Below are 19,873 nucleotides of genomic sequence, written 5' to 3' on the forward strand. Positions count from 1 at the left end.
CACCGGCTCCCTTGGCCAATAAAACAAGATGAGCGCCGCAACCCCAGAGTCGGTCAGGACTGGACCTAATGGTCAGGGGTCCCTTTACCTTTACCACCTTTGAAACAGGTAAAACAGGTGGTCTCCCATCCAGGTACCAACCAACAGCAAGCAACGCAACTGAGCCAGTGTCCTGGCAGCAACATCACTGCCATATATCGAGACTGGTCAGAGATGGGGCAGAGCAGTGAGTTTGGGGCAGCCCCTATCTATTATACCCAGCAGAAATCCCCTTTGCCTAATGAAGGAATAACTATGACCCTTCCCTACGACCACAAGATGGAGGGAGAAGAATTGCACCCACCAGGCCCAAGGATAGTTCTTTTGCATCTGTTCCAGGCCCTTCCCCGACTGAAGCCCTAGATGCAGGCCCTTCTTGACCTCCTTTCCCTAACTTACAAAGATTGGAAAAGAATTCCCATGGGTGCCACAGCAGTTCCAGAGTTGCTGGGAGCCATGGTAATTACAAATTACCATGGTTCCCACAAGTTTCCAGCACCTAAGGGAGGTGATGCTGTAGCACTCGGTGAGAATCCTCCACCTTAGCGACTGAGGCAAAGGAGGCATGGGAGAGGTTTAGGCTGGCTGGTGCAGTGGGGTTCCCCGAATTGTTAAGATGGGTGGGAGTCATCTGCTGTATAAAGAGACAAGGTCCACCCCACAGGCTCACTATCTCAAGGAGGAAAGCATCAGATACCAACCAGAAATTATTAAGCTCCCTAAATACAGAATGGTGCTGAGGATTGGTTCCTTTTCCCCTCTTCAGCCCCACAATAAATACTACCGGTAAATTGGGAAACTTCCAAGTCAAGAACCCCGTGCTTTGCTTGCTTCGAACAGCAGCCATGTGCAAAGCTCCAAAAATAATGATTATTGTTCTACTACTGCAAGAAATATATTAGCACAATACATAAAGCACGCATCTGTCAAAAGTGAACCACGGCGCCTATTGTGCAGATGCAAAGGTGAGAGCAGGCAAGCAAAATGAAATAGCACCCAATACAACGTTGGCAGATAATTGGATTAACTATGGAAACAAAACTGATGAAGGGGCCGTTAATCATGGTGCACAGGGCAGAGCTGCTTCAGAAGCAGATAAATGGGGGAGCCAGGAATCGATTTCCAAAAGGAGAGTTGCCAGGGATGCAGACTGCCACCTAATCCCAAAAGATATTCTCATAACATGCAAGTGGTCTGGTCAATATCGGACAGCACTGCAACCTCCCTCCAGCTGCGTTACTGCTGCATACCATGGGTAGGGGGACGAGGCAGTGGCAAGGTGGGTGCGGTGAAAACACACCAGCAGGAGGGCAGCATTGATTCCACCAGCGTGCCAACACTGCACCAACCTTACTGCCCCCTATCTCAGTATGCAGAAATGTCTCAGCGGGAGGTAGGCCAGGTGAGAGGTGCAGCACCACCTGTCTGCTACTGGGTCTGCTTGTTAATCCCACTCATAACACCCTTCACAGGATCAAAGTCTATCCTGGAAGACAGTCCAGAAGCTATGGACCCATAAACAGCTTGTGACACAAGTACCTGAGGCAGCATCTTCCCCAGCGCCAGCAAACTCAAGACGTTTTGATCAGGAGGAGATGCTCTGCTGTCCATAACAGAAGCTAGAAGGGTGGTGGCAGGGCATTCTTGGTGGTAGCACCCTGTCTACAGAACTCCCTCCCAGGTGACATTTTGTTTTCCCCAGCCACTGACATATTTAAACAAAGGCTCAAGTTAATCCAAGCATCTGTAACATGAACTGTAGTGTTTGGGGCTCGTGGTTTTATAGTTATCTGTTGCTGCTTTTTATTTGTCTTGTTATTTTATTTGTATGGTATGGCCGGTCTAGTTTTCCATGTATGCTAACCCATTCTTAGCTCACATATGCAGGAAGTGGAAGTATAAAAGTATCAAATAAAGTCATAGAAGCCTTTATTTTAATTCACCCATCCACATATTCCACTAAGCCACCTGGCCAAGAAATTCCAGAGTGTAGCCCACTTCAGATTGCTCATTTCCAGAAGAAGAACCAAACAGGATGGAATCCTACTGTCTCTGGAAGCCCATTGGGAAGAATGGCAGGATATAATTAGAAATGACATTGATAATGATATACTGTTTAGCTGATCTCCTCCAGTCATCCTTGGGTGCCTCCTTCCAGTCATTACTGGAAGGGGGCTATTCCAGGGAGGCTTTGAATCTAGTGGATCCCAAGCCCTCATCTTTAAGCACAGACCCTGGAATGGGGGTGGGGAGGGGAGAAGTATTTCAGCCTTTGCATAATAGGAAGTAAAAATGTTTTCTTTCAAAAATAATAATAATTACCAACTGATGGGAAGAGGAAGAGGGTCTATTCCTACCTTCCAACCCTGATGGTGCAAGTCTAGCAGGGCTTCAGATCTGCCTATCTGCCTGTCAGGGCAACTTTCTCCTCCCACTGAGCCTATAGGACTGCTCTGTAACAAAGAGTCTTGCTGGCACCAAAAAGGCGAATAGATTTATTGCAGCACAACTATCGTCCCGCTTCACCAGATCCCAGATTATGAATGTTTATGCCGCCATAAATCATTTAATCTTGAAAGTGCCAAGAGGCTCTGTGTTGTTTTTGCTGCAAACACTGCTTTGTTTCTGCTGCAAAAAAAGTTGCTGCTTCTCCGGTAACGGGGATCCAGAACGTCTTTTCACGGGGAACGCCGGCGGTGTGCGTGGGTGGGGGAAGTTACATGGCAACAAATTCTCACACAACCAAGGGATCACAGGTTCACTTGGGGAAAATGAGCTCCAAGCCCAGACATTGCCAATGTCCAAAAATGCTTCACACAGGGCAGGAGTAGTAATGCCTGCCAACTGTGTGGCCCAAGGATCCAGCTGATGATTCAGAGAGCCTCCTCCAAACTGAGACTGCCAAGTATGGAAACTGTGGTTGCCTTAATCAATACGACAAACCAGGGTAGGGAACCTCAGGTCAAGGGGCTAAATATAGCCCTCTAGGCCATGGGTAAGCAAACTAAGGCCCGGGGGCTGGACCCGACCCAATTGCCTTCTAAATCCGGCCTGCAGACGGTCCGGAAATCAGTGTGTTTTTATATGAGTAGAATGTGTCCTTTTATTTAAAATGCATCTCTGGGTTATTTGTGGGGCCTGCCTGGTGTTTTTACATGAGTAGAATGTGTGTTTTTATTTAAAATGCATCTCTGGGTTATTTGTGGAGCATAGGAATTCATTCTCCCCCCCCCCCTTTCAAAATATAATCTGGAGCCCCACAAGGTCTGAGGGACAGTAGACCGGCCCCCTGCTGAAAAAGGTTTGCTGACCCCTGCACTAGGCCTCTCTATTTAGCCTTCAGAATTCTGTGCAGACCACACCCCTTCCCTGAAGGCCACACCCCTTCCCTGAAGGCCACACCCCTCCCTGGCCCTGCTTCACACCCCAAGTGTTTTTGCCTGGGCTGGGATGTAATTCCTCTTATTTGCCTGGATGGAGGAAGGAGGGGGTGGGTGTATGTGTGTAGAAACTATCCTACTGTACAAAGGAAAAAATTGCATTGGTTGCTCTGTCCAGTTCTGTCTCTGGCCCACCACTGCCGTGTGCCCCTCAGAGGGAAATGTAACCCTTGGGATCCAAAAGGTTCCCCTTCCCTGTGTCAAACTGTTAATCCTGCATGGAACAACATTAATACAATAGCATCATTCAACATCCTGCACATAGAAGTTCTATTTCTTTGGCTCCTTGAAAATCAGCTGCCCATTCACAGAATCACAGAACCATAAAATCGTAGAGTTGGAAGTGACCCAAGGGTCATCTAGTCCAACCCCCTGCAATGCAGGAATGTCACCTAAAGCATCCATGGCAGACAGCCATCCAACCTCTGCTTTAAAACTTCCAGAGAAGGAGAGTCCACAACCTGCCAAGGGAGACTGTTCCTCCACTGTCAAACAGCTCTTACTGTCAGAATGTTTTTTCTGGTGTTTAGTCAGAATCTCCTTTATTGTAATTTGAAGCCATTGGTTCGAGTCCTACCCTCCGGAGCAGGAATAAACAAGCTCACTCCATCTTCCATGTGACAGCCCTTGAGATATTTGAAGATGGCTATCATATCTCCTCTCAGTCTCCTCTTTTCCATGTTAAATACACACAGCTCCTTCAACCGCTCCTCATAAGGCTTGACTTCCAGACCCTTGATGGCATAGCTGTCAACTTTTCACTTTTCTTGTGAGGAATCCTATTCGGAATAAGGGAATTTCCATTAAAAAGGGGAAAACGTTGACAGCTATGTGATGGTATTGTTCACCCTCCTCTGCACACATTCCAGCTTGTCAATATCCTTCTTAAATTGTGGTGCCCAGGCTTGAACACAGAATTCCAGATGTGGTGTCACAGGTTTCCCACTAATGGTCTAGAGATTCTGGACCAGTCTTCTAGAAACTGTCAGCATGTGACAGCAGCCACATCCTCGGAAATGGCTTCAACTGGCTGGCTAAACCAGGTGATGGTATAATAATAATAATAATAATAATAATAATAATAATAATAATAATTTATTATTTGTACCCCACCCATCTGGCTGGGTTTCCCCAGCCACTCTGGGTGGCTTCCACAGGGACCAAAAATACACTAAAATGTCACACATTAAAAACTTCCCTGAACAGGGCTGCCTTAAGATGTCTTCTGAATGTCAGGTAGTTGTTTATCGCTTTGACATCTGATGGAAGGGCATTCCACAGGGCGGGCGCCACTACCGAGAAGGCCCTCTGCCTGGTTCCCTGTAGCTTTGCTTCTCGCAATGAGGGAACCGCCAGAAGGCCCTCGGCGCTGGACCTCAGTGTCCAGGCAGAACGATGGGGGTGGAGACGCTCCTTCAGGTATACTGGGTATCAAACTCCTTCAGGTATGCTGGTACCTGCTGGGTATCAAACCCTCAGTGAATTAGGAACTTCCCCTGTATGTGAAGACAGGCTCTGGCAGATTGACTGGATGAGACCAACAATGGGTCCAATGGTCAAGGAGGTGGTTTCTGTGTGAGCTGTAGAGGGGCAGATGGGGCTCATCAACCTGGGAAGGTAGCTCATCTAGGAGAAGGTAAACTCTGACCCTAAACCTGGGCTGCCTTGCAGGATATCTTCGGAAGAAGAAAAGGCTCAGGAGTAAACCCTACACAAACCCAGAGTGGACTCCCTAAGAAGGTTAGATGGTATCTTTCACATCTCCTTCTGGCAACTCCTATAGCAAAGCTGGTGCCAAACATATTGCTCTGCTTTCCTTTGGACCACATCAGTGATGCCAAGAGGGGGTTCTTGTCATCTGGGCAGCACAGGACCTCCATACGCACTGCCTAGGCTTGCACCCTGGGGAGGTCACTTCGGTGCAGCTAATGCAGCAAAGACAACATGAGATGCAGTCATCACTAGTAATGAGTCTCTGCAGCCACAGCAGGCGCTGCGATTCTCCAGTGGTTTGACTTCCCTGGAGGCACATTCCATTTTCTCTTGATGCAGACCAAAAACATTCTTCTCGACCAGGGTGAAGGGCCACCAAAGAGTTCAAAGAGGGAATACAAATGTTACCAAGAGTGCAAACTCTTAGCAGATGGTTTCCTTTTGCTGCTCTAATTACTGGGTTGCTATGTACTGACATGGGTTGCTATCAGAGAACCTGTTTATTGTACATTCATCCTGAGTGGTTTGCACAAAGTTTATGGGAAGGCTATACAAGACTGACAAACAGCCAAACATCCTTGCTGATTTATTTGCGGGGAGGCTCTTATTTGTTTCAGAAAATGGAGTTTGTTGCACAAGAACCCCACAACCACAACATAATTTTTCCATCCACAAAATTGTGAGGGGCTGAAAGCAGTGACTCTGAAACAGTGATTGCCACCAGGATACTACAGCTCAATTGTATAAAGAAGCGAAACAGAAGTAACTTGGAACTGTCTGCTGTTAGTCATGTCATGCTGTTAGAGTCGTATTAAAACTGCTTAGAGATGTGAGGGCATTCAGGGAGCACAGAAACTACCTGCAACAAGAGCTCTTACTGTCAGAAAGTTCCTGTGGCACCCCTCTAGTCACTGTTTTCCAGGATGACAAGGAACCATTAATGACTACTCTTTGGGTTTGGTCAGCCAACCAGCTACAAATCCCCCTAACAGTTACCTCGCTCAACCCACATTTTACCAGCTTCCTCGCAAGAATATCTTGGGAGACTTTGTCAAAAGCATGACTGAAATCAAGATACACTATGCCCACAGCATCCCCTTGATCCACCAAGCTTGCAACTCTATCAAAAAATGAATGTAAGTACAGCACTTTTCACTCCATAAGACACACCTGACCATAAGATACACCTAGTTTTTAGAGGGGGAATGCAAGGAAAAAAATATTCTTTAAAGGGAGCGCTGGGCAGAGCCTGTATGCATCCCAGGCTCTGCTCAGCGCTCCCTTTCACAAGCCGTGTGGAGCGCGTGTGCGGCGCTTGCTGGTTTTTCCCTGAGGAGGGAAAAGGGCAGCCCATCACTGACGGGCTGTCATTCTCCCTCCTTAGGGAAAATTCTACAAGAGCTGCACACACGCTCCGCGTGGCTCTTTAAAGGGAGTGCGGCTCTTGGGGGTGTTTGCGGGAGGTGGGGGAAGGGACAGAGCTGCATACTCTGTCCCTTCCCCCACCTCCCACAAGAGCCGCGCGCTAAGCCAGAAACCAGGACAGCAAGCGGGATCGCTGCATAGCGATCCCGCTTGCTGTCCTGGCTTATGGGATAGCTGCACGCAGCCTCGCCCGGGATGCGGGATGAAGGCTCCCCCAAGAGCCACGTTCCCTTTAAAGAGCGTGCGTAGCATGTGTGCGGCTCTTGGGGGCTTTTCCCCAAGGTGGGAGAAGGGCAGCCCTTCTCCCTCCTCGGGGAAAAGCCCCCAAGAGCCGCACACACACTCCATGCGGCTCTTTAAAGGGAGTGCTGAGCAGAGCCTCCTGCCTGCATTCGCTCCATAAGACGCACACACATTTCCCCTTACTTTTTAGGAGGGAAAAAGTGCGTCTTATAGAGCGAAAAATACGGTAAATTGCCTCAAAGTAACACAGGTAGAAAATGATTTGGGCCAATACGGTACTTGCAAACCATAGGATATGGTTTTTGGTTGTTGTTTTTTTGTGTTTGTGTTTTGCAAACACAGCCATGCTTTCACACTGAATTTGCACGAGGGCAAAACCCTGTATTTCTGAAGTGAGCAGCCCAATTTCCACATTTGCAGTTGACACCCACGCACATCTGAGCAGACACCACCTTGAACAGGCATGCCGTGTGTGTGTATGTGTAAAGGGAAGATGGGGAACACCACCTGCAGTTTTTATAGCAAACGGTATTTTTATAAAATGAAAAGCAGAGCAACCTATTGCCAGATTAATGGGGGCATCTTTTGCATCAGTCAAAAGGGGAAAGAATGCGGCTCAGTGGGGAGGGCTGCAGAGGATCTGTCAGGCATGCAGGAGGTCCTGGTGTCACAAGAAAGGGCTGGGAAAATACCTTGACTGAAACCTGTTTATCTCCAATGCAATTTTAAAAATCTATTCGAAGTTGTTGAGAGTAGCCAAGAGGTGCATGGGGGCAAGGTGTCTGCATCAGGAGAGGCTGTGGAATTCCTGAGCTGGTGCCTAGATGAGATGGGAGGATAGATGAGGAAACACCAGCCAAGATTGAATCCTGGCAGGATGGAAGCATTGTGGGTGAGGTGCCATACTTGAGAAATTGGTCAACTGCCAACCCTGGATGAGGTTGCTCTCCCCCTGAAGGAACAGGTTCACAGTCTGAGGGGGCTTCTGGATCAAGACCAGATACCCTCAGTGGCTAGGAGTACCTATTACCAGCTGTGGCTGGTGCAACAACTATGGCTGTTCCTGGACTGGGAAACCTTGGCCACAGTAGTTTGGTTACTTCAAGACTGGATCAATGCAATGTGCTCTATGTGGGGCTTCCCTTGCACTTGATTCAGAAGCTGCAGTTTTTACAGAAGGCTGCAGCACGGTTGCTGGCATGAGTCAGAACCTGTCAGCATGTAACAACTCTGCTCAGAGATGTTTCTGCACTTGTTTCTGATGATCAGCCAAGTCTAAGGTGTTACTATTGGGACCAGTTTACCTGAAATACCGCCTCTGCCACTTCAATTTGCAGAACTGCCGCTGTTACAGATGCCTCATAGTACTCATCTCTGCATTTGTAAGAAACTGGTCTTTTAGTGTAGAGCGTTCCACTTTGGAACTCCTTGCTGATTGACCCCAAGCAGGTGCCTTCACTGTGTGCTTTCCAGTTCCTGCTTAAAACATTTTTGTTTAAGCAAGCCTATCCAGACCTGCAGAATGCTGGCATGCGTTTTAATCTGTTTTTAGCGTATTGTTCGTTTTCCTTAATTCCTGAATGTTTTTAATAATGCAGTTGTATTTAACCGTTTCTTACTGACGATTTCACCCTTTTATTCTTTTTGTAAACTGCTTTGAGGTTTCGTTCCAATCAAGTGGTATATAAATCTTGTGGAAAATAAAGAAATATATTAAAAAAAACTCTCCTGGAAAGCCACTGGCGGTCAGAGTAGTTAAAGGTCAGTTTCCAAACTAAGGATTTCTATTTGTGCAACAGGACTTCTCTCCCCGCAAAACACATGTTGGGGGAGTTAGTGGGAGGAGAGCAATAAAAGTGCCATTATGCAAGTTGAAATCTTTGTCCTGGCAGGACCATGACTTGCTGTTTGGCAACCCTATGTTCCTAATTAATTTAGCCAATTACTTAAGCAAACACTGCAACCCCAATGCATGCAAATGAGATGCTTGCTCATTATCCCCTCATCAACGCCCAGTTTCAGAATGAAAGCACTCAAGAACAAAAACGAACAAAATGCTCATGGACTAGCTAGATGCGGAGAAGTGGTAGGTGGCAACAGCTGGGGAAACCCCCCCCCCCCAAGGGAAGAAAGCTCAGAGCCAGGGAATTGGAGGTGGGAAGATGATGAGTGGTCGGAGGGAGAAGAGTGGGAAGAAGATGGGAAAGGCGTTGAAGAGGTTAACAGGGTATAGTGAGCAGGAAGAGTCTGGGGCAGACAGCAGTCCAGAATCAGAGGCAGGAAAGGAGGGGGCCAGGAGAGAGAGAGAGGAGCAGGCTGGTGAGGAAGCCAGGGAGTCCTGCTGCAACCAGCTCCCCTCCTGCCTGGTGTCCCAGGACCAGTAGAGACATGAAGAAGAAGGAGCAAAGGCAGGCAAGACCACAGAGCCTCAGATTGTTTGGGAAGGAACTGGGGGAGGAGGAGACTTAGGGAGTTGTGGGAAGGCAAGGACCTTCGGTCCCCACAACTGCCTCATGGGGGGAAAGTTCTACCAGGAAGAATTGCTGTGCTCTGTAGGCCTGGCCTCCTGAACTGCCTTGTTTCTTCAAACTTCACTGAAGCTGTGTGAGCTGTTGTTGACCTGCTCCTGTTACCTTCTCCTAACACCTGACATTAGATCATTACCACAACACAAAAGCAGTCCTACACTGAAAATAATCTCTGAAATCAACGTAGGGGACAGGTAGCCCCCCAGATGTTGTTGGACTGGAGCGCCCATCATACCTGCCCATTGAGTTGGAGTCCAACAACATCTAGAAGGCTCATCCCTTTTTAAATGCAAGACACACCAACAACCATGCTAGAAAAGTATCCTTAAGTTATTCACATGACTTGCCATAATTGTGAGGTTTATCTTATTTTTTAGTTGCTGTTTCGTTAAGTTTTTTTAATAGATTGCAACTGTTTTATTGATAATTTGTTAATTATTTTATATGATGTATGCTGTATTCGCGATGTGCTGTTATGTTTTATTATGTTTTGGTTAATTATTGGTTGTAAGCCACTTTGAGGTTCATTTGAATGAAAAGTGGCATAGAAATGCAATTAATCAATCAAATCAAATCCCTTAAAGGTTTTTTTAGGACTTGTGTTCCATATTAATAATTCCATAACAATTCCATATTAATTATTAGGCAACCATGATAATGATAAGGAATGTATAAAACTTATGACTCTTATATATAATAATTATTACACATTCCATGATAATTATAAGGCGACCACGACAACGAATGACACTGCACAGTACCTTCCATGGCTCTCTTGAAGAAGACTTTGCAACTTCCACAGGTAAGGACTCCGTAATGGCAGCCCGAAGCTTCATCGCCGCAGATGAGGCAGATCTTCTGAGGCAACGATTCAAAAGCATACTGAGGACTCTGGCCAGCATCTGCATCTGACCTGGAGAAAGGAAACAAAAATGAGACTAAAAATGCATCATGGGTAAGGCAGGAAAAATGGCAAGTCTTACTTTGCAAGGGACAGCCAACGTTGCAAAGGCAGAGGTCTGGAGAGAAAAACATCCAAGTCCATAAGCACCAAAACAGTGGTCCTTCAACAGTTGTGAGGTCACCCCTACGCCAAAACTGATGAGGCATCGGCAAGTGTGTTTCTCCCAGAAACTCCAGCGGGTGCAGAATGCTGCAGGGAGGCTCCTCACGGGGTCTCTGCCACGGGAGCATATTCACCCAGTGCTTTTCAAGCTGCACTGGCTCCCGGTGGAGTACAGGGTCAGATTTCAGGTGCTGCTTTTGACCTTTAAAGCCCTTCATGGCCTAGGACCCTCGTACCTACGGGACCGCCTTTCCCAGTATACCCCACGGAGAGCCTCAAGGTCCATAAATAGCAACACCCTAGTGGTCCCGGGCCCTAAGGAAGTTAGATTAGCCTCAACCAGAGCCAGGGCCTTTTCAACTCTGGCTCCGGCCTGGTGGAACGCTCTGTCTCATGAGACCAGGGCCCTGCAGGATCTGATTTCTTTCCGCAGGGCCTGTAAGACAGAGTTGTTCCGCCTGGCCTTTGGTTTGGAACCAATTTGATTCCTTCCCCCTATTTCTTTTTTCTTTTTCCTTTCTCCTCCTGTGATGAGGCTGCATTTTTATATTTTAATGTTTCAATATTTTAATGTTGTATTTTAATCTTGTTTTTAAGTCGTATTCATTCAACTTGTTTTTATTATTGCTTGTTAGCCGCCCTGAGCCAGGCCTTGGCTGGGGAGGGCGGGGTATAAATAATAATAATAATAATAATAATAATTATTATTATTATTATTATTATTATTATTATTATTATTAAATGCAGGTCCGCCTCCATCAATTACATATAAAGTGCCGGAGGTCCGATTTTACGAACAAAAACAAAGCCCTCAAACTACCTACAGACTGTCTCCCTACAGCAGGTTGGGGAACGTCCGGCACTCCAGATGTTTCTGAACAAGTGCGTCCAATGGCCAGGGATCCTGGGAGTTGTAGTTCGGCGACATCTGATGTGCCAAAAGGTTCCCCTTGCCTGCCCTCTGGTCTGTCACTCATGATGCTCATCTGGTACAGTACCTCCTACTAGATGTGAGCCAAGTGGAGGGAAAGCACCAGGGGAGGAGAGATTTATGGAAGGTAAGATGAAGATGGGGGGGGGAGCAGCACCCCTCACCTGTGCAGCTGATTAACATTGAAAACTGCACTGTTCCCCACATGTTGCTGACATGTGTGCTATCCACTATTGGTGTGGGGAACCTTTGGTCTTTGAGATGTTGCTGAACTTATTTGTGCTGTTATCTTCCTCACTGGGTCATGCAAACCACAATTTTGAATAATGCTCTATATAGCGTTAGGTAGGGGGTGCCAGGGATGAATTTGTGGAACCATGGGGATAGTTGCTGAAGAGATTTGGGGCCGCCGTTATACAGATTTACAGTGGTACCTTGGGTTAAGAACTGAATTCGTTCTGGAGGTCTGTTCTTAACCTGAAGCACCACTTTAGCTAATGGGGCCTCCTGCTGTTGCTGCGCCGCCACTGCACGATTTCTGTTCTCATCCTGAAGCAAAGTTCTTAACCCGAGGTACTATTTCTGGGGTAGCGGAGTCTGTAACCTGAAGCGTCTGTAACCTGAAGCGTCTGTAACCTGAAGCATCTGTAACCCGAGGTACCACTGTATAGATGCTTATAGATTCTAAAAATTTTAAGTTTATAAACATATAGCATACTTGCATTTGTCTGTCCTGAATTTCCCTCTGCTGAGTTCCATTTAATGACCCCCACCCAGCATCGAAGAGGGAGAAAAACTTCCCTGTACAGTGGTACCTCAGGTTAACTACTTAATATGTTCCGGAGGTCCGTACTTAACCTGAAACTGTTCTTAACCTGAAGCACCACTTTAGCTAATGGGGCCTCCTGCTGCTGCCGCGCCTCCAGAGCCCGATTTCTGTACTCATCCTGAAGCAAAGTTCTTAACCTGAAGCACTATTTCTGGGTTAGCGGAGTCTGTAACCTGAAGCATATGTAACCTGAAGCGTATGTAACCTGAGGTACCACTGTATCCATTTTCTATGCACCCTGCATTGTTTCATAAACCAAAATGTTTCCTCCTTCGTTCTGTTACAGTAACGCAACACCAAACCAAAACTGCCTCAAAAATTAAGCGCTCCTGAACTTTGCACTCCTGCTGATTAAAAAAAAAAAAAAGCCTGCCCCCATGTGGAGCAAAACCCACTTCAGCGTCACCAAGTTGTATTACCCGAAAGGCAATTCCGCTTTTAAAATGCTCTCAGTGAGCAACATACCTAAGCGCTCTCTCCACCAAGCAGTGGCAGAGCACATGAGGCAACAGGCACACTCACAGGGTCTGTGTCCCTTTGGCAGTGCCGGATTTCCATATAAGCTAAACAGCTATAGCTTAGGGTTCCCACTCTCTTGGGGGCCCTAAGAAATTTTATAGGAGAAAATAACTGGGCATACATTTCCAAAATATAAGATAAAAAAAACCCCAATAAAATAAAACCTACATACAGCAGCAGTGTTTTGTGTTGTCCTATTAGGTCCATAAATTACCATATAGCATATATTCCACACACAAAACAGCGACAATTTGTTGTTGACAAAGGAGAGCTGGATATTTAAAGGACCCCATTACCTTCAGCAGCTTAGGGCAGGCATAGGCAAACTTGGCCCTCCAGATGTTTTGGGACTACAACTCCCATCATCCCTGACCACTGGTCAGGTTAGCTAGGGATGATGGGAGTTGTAGTCCCAAAACATCTGGACGGCCGAGTTTGCCTATGCCTGGCTTAGGGCCTCATCAAAGCTAAATCCAGCCCTGCCCTTTGGAGAATAGAAGACACAGCGGAGACTGCCATGCATTAAGAAATAGGATTTATTCACCAATTTACACCTTCCGTCTGCATGGAAGAAGTCCAGACCTTACAGCATGCACATTTTCAGAGGCACAAGTACCCTGCAAGCTGCTTTCCTCAAAGATGGATCCCAGCCTCGCTCCCCCCCCTTCTTCCTCCTCCCAGGAATCCCTGCTTCAAAGCTCCATTTCCTGCCCCCTCAAACACACAGTTACCTTTGTGCCACCTGACTCCCCAGGCCAAAGGATGCATCTATCAACACCTTTTAAAAAAAATAACGCTAACAGACTTGCTCTTCGCCCAGCCATCCAGGCTGGCTTGAATAAGCCAGCACAGGAATTCCCTGAATTTCCTTGTTTGGCACAATTCTATATTATCCATATCCCAAAATCCTAGCATTTATTCGTTCCTAGTGTTTAGGGGGACACCCCCGCCTCCTCCCCCACCACCATTCTATAAGCAATACATTCTATAGCCCAAGTCATCACCCAGTTTAACAGAAGCACCCTCAAGTGAGATCTTTGAGTCTCTCCAGCCGAGGATGCACTAAATGGTGTCTTCCAGGGAGGGCTGGCAGGAGTAACATCGCTGACCAAAAAACGACCGCATCCTGTCCTCCACCCACCCACTCACCCACCCCCTGCTTCCCCATGGAAGTGCCACGTTGCACCTCCTTCCTCTCATTAGTAATGAAATATCGCTGTTGTGAAGAAACCTCAAATTAATCAAGCCCTGAGAGATCACACCATTTACCAACTTCAATGGAACTTCATCTGAGCTGACTACAAGCAGGCTGGAGGTTGAGTATTGCACAATCTACTTTTCCATGCAGCCTTCTAGCGCGCTTTGATGCTGCCTTCCTTTATAGCCTAGTCTCAAATCATAGAACCTTTTAAGAATATATTCTCTACCAACAAGAAGCAGAAGGGAAGCGGCTTCCTCAGTACAACTATCTGCTGGCATATACCTAATGTCCGTGCATTTAATATCCATTGGAGGTAGGATTCTCTATGTGTCACTTTTCCAGCTGGATTCAAGAACTTTGCTAGTGTACTAACTTTTCAACATTCTTAGCTTCGTGGTTTCTGGTAGTGTCTGATACACAGATTTCTAGCATTTATTGCATGTTAAGGACAAAAATTGTATTTTTCCTTGTCGGCCGGGAAATGTGCATTTTTGAATTTGAGGTTTTCAAAGGTTTTGTGGGAGTGCCAGCTAGCAGACTTTTGAAGTGCTCTATCAGGTATTCTTCAGCTGCCCCTCCTCTGCGTGTTAATGTTAAATTTCTAACAAAGGCATAGCAGTCAGCTGCACCTGTTTGAATGGTGAGATTTATCGGCAACAATGCTGCGTTATCAGACAAAGCAGTTTTAAGATAAGTTTTGTGGGGTTTAAATGATACACGGTTTGTCAATCTTTGTGAACTCTGAAAAGCGTTCCGGCAATGAACCGCTGTTTATTTACAAACAGTAACTGAAATTCTGAAAACCACCGTTTTGAAGGGAAGCGACATTTGTTACAATTTGAAAAATTATTTGGGAGAAACAGTGAGAATGCGTTTTCAAGAAATAACAGGTCGTATGCCACTCCATAATTCTTACATTTTGCTCACATTGTAGAAACTCTGTCCATAAGTAGAAAAACTTAGTCTGAACAGAATGTAGATGTTTTTTGTTTGTGTAGTTTTAATTTGCTCCTGGTTTCCCTCCCTTGCAGCAAGCAGATCAGGTAGGCTTTGCTGAGGGACAGCGATTGGCCCATGAGACTAACTGAATACTAAGCGACTCAAACAAGCTTCTGATAGGGAGCAAAACACATTCAATTTGCTTTTTGCTTTTTTTTTAAAAAAAGGAAATGTCAAAGAGAAGCAGCGAATGTATTATTTCAAAGAGGACTAACGCATAGCAGTTAAGTGGCACTCTGGAAAGTGAAACCATTGTGCAGGGCAGTAAGAGGCTGTAATTATTAGTGCCCTGTATTTCAAATATGTGTTTAAATCAGTACAATCATAGTCTTGTTTACTCAGCTATCGTGTATCAGTGGGGAATAATTGCCAGTGATTTTAATGCAGCTAAAGCAATGCAATTAGCTATAATGAAAATCAGCGCAACGGAATATGATGATTCGCACTCTGTCCTACCAGGCCCTCCCCCTGTTCTGCTCCACTGAAGGAGCAGATCACAGGACTGTGTGTAAGTTGTAGAGCTGCAAGCTTTAAATGGTTGATTAATCAGTTTATGAACCCTGATTGCTCCAGTTAAAAGGGAGAGGAAAGACCCTTGCTCGAGGCTTTGGAAAGCCAGTGCCAGCCAGCTAGCTTAGGTAAGCAGTACTCATAAACAACACCCCATGCCCGCCCTCCTGTCTCAGGTGGGGCTGCTTAAATCACTAAGTCAATGAGTTCAATGCATTTTTAAAATTATTTCGACAGTGCAGATATTTCATAGAGCAGAAAAGCAAAATATTGAATAGAGTGTTTCGGAAGGGTTTATTTACAGAACCTATCAGTTTTCTGAAACTTCTTTCTAGATCTGCAGAAGGCACCCATGTTGCAGCTTTCTGAACAGATGGTTTTACAATCGACTTCTTAGTGGAAAGATGAGAGATCGTACTCAGTACTCAGATGATAAGGGGGTCAGAGTTTTCTCTCTCTTTCTTTTTCTTTTTAAAATGAATACCGTTATTTATTTGCACGATCTACATGCTGTTTAAACCCAACCGTCTCTAAACCGCGCACAAAGATGCAGAACAAGGAAAACAAAGTAAGTCGAAACTATAATATCACTTATGTTTGCAACAGCCCCCTCAATTCCTATTTTTTGAAAACTACCACGGGGTAGAACTTTGATCAAGCCCCCACAGCCACCTTTTTGGCCATAACTGGAACACTGACTCACCTCAAAAATTATCTCACTGGCCCTAATAATTTTGCCAAGCTCCACCTAAACGTCACTTTTTAAAACAAAAACAAAAACTCCCCCCCCCTCCGCGCGCGCCCCAAATAGAGGCTGGAACAACTCCTACCTTAGATAACTCAGATAGGGCGTGAAGAACTGAGGCAAGCCGTCTCTGAGGCCGGCGAACTGCTGCGGAGCGTGCAGGGCAAGCGGCTGGTAGAGGACCGGAGGCTGCGCGCCCGACGTGGAGGGCAAACTGAGGCTGTCCCTCTGCGCCCCGCAGCTGGTGGAGGCTTTGCAAGGCGCAGGGCCGTATGGGCCACCGGGGGCGGCGTCTGCAGCAGCAGCTGCAGCCTCTGCTTTGTAGAGAAAGGACTCGAACGACGAACAGGGCGCCTCGGGAATGCCGCCCGTGCTATTCTTGGGCAGAGGAGGAAGCGCACTTGGAACCACGCTCGGAGGCGCGTAGTCTGGGCAAGGCATCGCTGGCGCTGGTGCTCCTGCTGCTGCTGCTGCTGCTGCCGTCGGCGGCGGCAAACTTTTGGCAGCCGAGTAAGAGCCGCTGCCGCTGCCGCTGCCGCTACCGCGGCCGCCGCCGCTATTGTTCTTAGCCGCCGCAACCACCAGGCTTTCTTCCTTGATCCTGAGGTTGCGCTGAAAATCCGCGACGGAGCCGAAAGCGTAAGGCGGCTGCGGCGGCTGCCCGTCTCTGGCCGAGTAAATGTGGTTTGTAAAATCCTGGAGGGTGCAACCGGACGGCGAGAGCTGGGTGCTCGCCTGCAAGCCGAAGGGGACCATGTCCTCGTACTCGTCCACGTCCAGCAACTGCCGGGTCCTGGCGGCTACGTACGCCTGGTTGAGAGGGAGGATGGGCAGGTTGAACAGGCCGTGGGTGCTGGGCTGGTCAGCTGCCGCGATGCCCGGGTGCCCCTCGGACGAAGCCCGGTTGCCGCCGCTGGAGGCGGCGGCGGCGGCGGCGCCGTCCGATTCCTGCTCCGTCGAGCTCCGCTTTGCGAAGCCCTGCTCCTCCATGGAAAACTCCGAGGCGGCGGATCCTGGCGCCTTGGCCTTCGGACTATTGAAAGGAGGCCCGTCCGCATCTTTGAATGTCTTCCAGTGGGAAGAAGAGGCGACAACCGGAGAAGGTGACGTAGGCGCCGGAGGCAGCGAAGAGGGGTTTGCTGGCGCGTCCTCGCCTTGCCCGTCGGGGCGGCGGCTCATCTGCGCGCCGGAGAACTCGGGGATGTCCGAGCCAAAGAAAGGCCACGTCGAGGGGCTCTCCGTGTTGCCTTGGCTGGAGGAGGGGGCCAGGAAAGTGTCCAGGACCCGGTCCAAGACGTCTTTGTCCACTGGGGATCCGCAGCCGTCCCGGAGCGAGGAGGAATCGCCGCCTTTCCTCTCTCCCGCCTCCTCATTCGGGGGGCACGACTGCTGCTCGTGGTCGTCTTCCTCCTCTTCTTCCCTCTCCTCCTCGTCCTCTTCTTCTTCCTCCTCGTCGCTGCTTCTGGGATACAGCAGCCCGTCCAGAGACAGGTCTATGGCTTCCACCGTCTCCCGTCGGGCAAAGGGGCCGCGATCGGAGAGGAGGGGCGCCTGAAGAAGGTCCGCTCGATCCCGGATTACGGTGGCGGAAGCAGACAGCTCCCTGGCATCTGCCTTCGTTTTCATTTCGCTTATAAGTCACCCTGAAGTTCGACGGGGCGGGCAAACGGATCCGAAAGTAGCGGCGGCGGTGGTGGTGGTGCGGCTAGGAGGCTAAGCAGTGAGGGCACCGGCCTCTCCGAGGCTCCCTTTGCACATCTTGATTCCCCTTCGGGCGGTATTTGGATTCTCTCCTGTCAAATTCGCCCGGCGTGGCTCAGCGCCAGCTGCTGCACTTCTACTGTGGGAGAGGAGGCAACGCAACTCCCGCTCTGTTTCTTCCAAGGAAGAGAAGAGGGCTTGGAGGAGAATCCGCACGGAGGCGAGGGCGCAGAAGTTTCCGAACGCTGCTTTGCATCCAGACGCCGCTCCGCTTTTGCAAGCCGATCTCTGTGCTGAGGTTCCTCGAACTCTCTGCACACAGACACACACGCCCCCAAACCACACCCCCTTTGTAGCTCAGTTTTGCGAAGGCAAAACCTAGATGGCAGCAGGTGCTGCAACAAGTGGGGGGGGGGGGAGCGCACGAGGCGCCGTCCAGAACCGAGCAGAGCTCAGAACAGTCTGCTGCAGCCGCGTCGTGAATAAAATAAAATAAAAATCCCTACCCTCCGGACAGGGCGCAACTTGGGCTCCACGCGTCGGTCCCCTGCGCGCCTGGGGTTGGGAGACCAGGGAATTTCTCCTTTCCCCTCCCCTCCGGTGCGGACGTTCCCTATGAGCTCGGGGTGCAGATGCGTAATTGCGCGCGCGATCTCTCCCTCGCTTGCCTGCACCGGCCCGCCGAGCAACAGGCAGCCAAAGGGGTCAGCCCAAACCCGGCGACCTGCGTTGGGAATGAGGGTCAGCAAACTGCTGGAACTCCTTCCACCCACCCCGGTCCTGCCAGCCTGCCTGTCTGCAGATGAGCCCGGGCTCCGCGCTGCCTCCTGGTGGGCAAGCCCTGGTTCTGGGCTTTGGACGCGCTGGCTGCCCGCGAAGGTGCACGGATCCCGCAGACTCTGGGTCCTGCTTCCTTCTAGCTCCTCCTCCTCCTCCTGGTGATCTCCGCACATGCACACAGTCGTTAGCTGTTTCCCCTACCCACTCCGCCCCCCATCTCTTTTCTGCATCTCCAGGATATGGGGGTTCTTCTTAGAAACCCACTGTGGCACGCCACTCCAGTATCAGAGCAGTGCAAGGTTCCAGGCACTTTGCCCAGGGTTTGGTTTTCTTGGAAAGAAGCAAGGGAGGGAAAAAATTTTTTTTGCCCTACTGTGCATAGAGAACCCTTTTTGTAAAGTTGTGGGATCAAAGTTCATTACACTAACGCACTGTTGAGAAATGCAGAAATATAAAAGGATTAAACAGGCGGGGTCCTCTGTTGCAATTTGCAAGATCTCATCTGGGAGAGTATGAAGGCAGAGATGGATTGTGTGTCAGCCTTGCAAGTATATGGCATGAGTTAATGCAATAGTGAATAATTATTAGGAAACAGGTTAATAATAGATACTGGCGGAGGAAGTGCGGTGGGTGCCCCGCCCCGGGTGCACAACATGTGCACCGCTCCAGGTGTTAGAGCAGCTGGCTCAGCAGCTGGTAATAGATCATGAGGATTTTGATTTCTCAGATCTTTATGTGTGTCTTATTATATCCTGCAAATTCACAAAACAAAACAAAAAAATCTTTTAAAAAAGAACTTACGTGACGGTAAATAAACTAGTTTTCTGCAGTAAGACACCAGCATGAAATTTGTCTATCTGTAGGTGGAGTCATACTTTTCTGTTAGAAACAGAACCAATCAATTTTATAAGATTGAAGTTGTTCCACTAGGGCAAGGAACTTCCTCTCCCTGATCTCCCCCTCTGCAAATCTGCGGTGGATTGTTGGGGTGATTTAAGGGGCTGTGTGCTGTCGAAAGTGGCACCTCTGTGTCGTGTTTTCCCTTTGCCTTTTTATAACGTGCAGTGAAAACTTTCCTTATGTCTCATGCCATCATGTTGTGCACTTCCTCCAATTCCACCAGTGACAGAAAAAAGAGGAAAGAGACTGGAGAACATACATTGTATACTTCACTACACCTTGTTGCAAGGAAGCCCTTGATGTG

General features: G+C 48.2%; 1 protein-coding gene across 1 annotated transcript in view; it reads right to left on the reverse strand.

Moving 5' to 3' along the window:
- Nucleotides 1-19,469, reverse strand: part of PGR (progesterone receptor) — a 52,459-nt gene extending 32,990 nt beyond the window's left edge. The window contains exons 1-2 of the mRNA XM_081001906.1: nt 16,274-19,469; nt 10,150-10,301 (exon numbers count right to left, since the gene is read on the reverse strand). Of these exons, the coding sequence (XP_080858032.1) occupies nt 10,150-10,301; nt 16,274-17,814 (1,693 nt within the window). The 5' untranslated portion in view covers nt 17,815-19,469. The remainder of the gene's footprint in view (nt 1-10,149; nt 10,302-16,273) is intronic.
- Between the last annotated feature and the right edge of the window lie 404 nt (nt 19,470-19,873).

Source organism: Podarcis pityusensis (genome assembly GCF_964106645.2).
Source record: "Podarcis pityusensis genome assembly, chromosome: 4".
Taxonomy (NCBI): Eukaryota; Metazoa; Chordata; class Lepidosauria; order Squamata; family Lacertidae; genus Podarcis; species Podarcis pityusensis.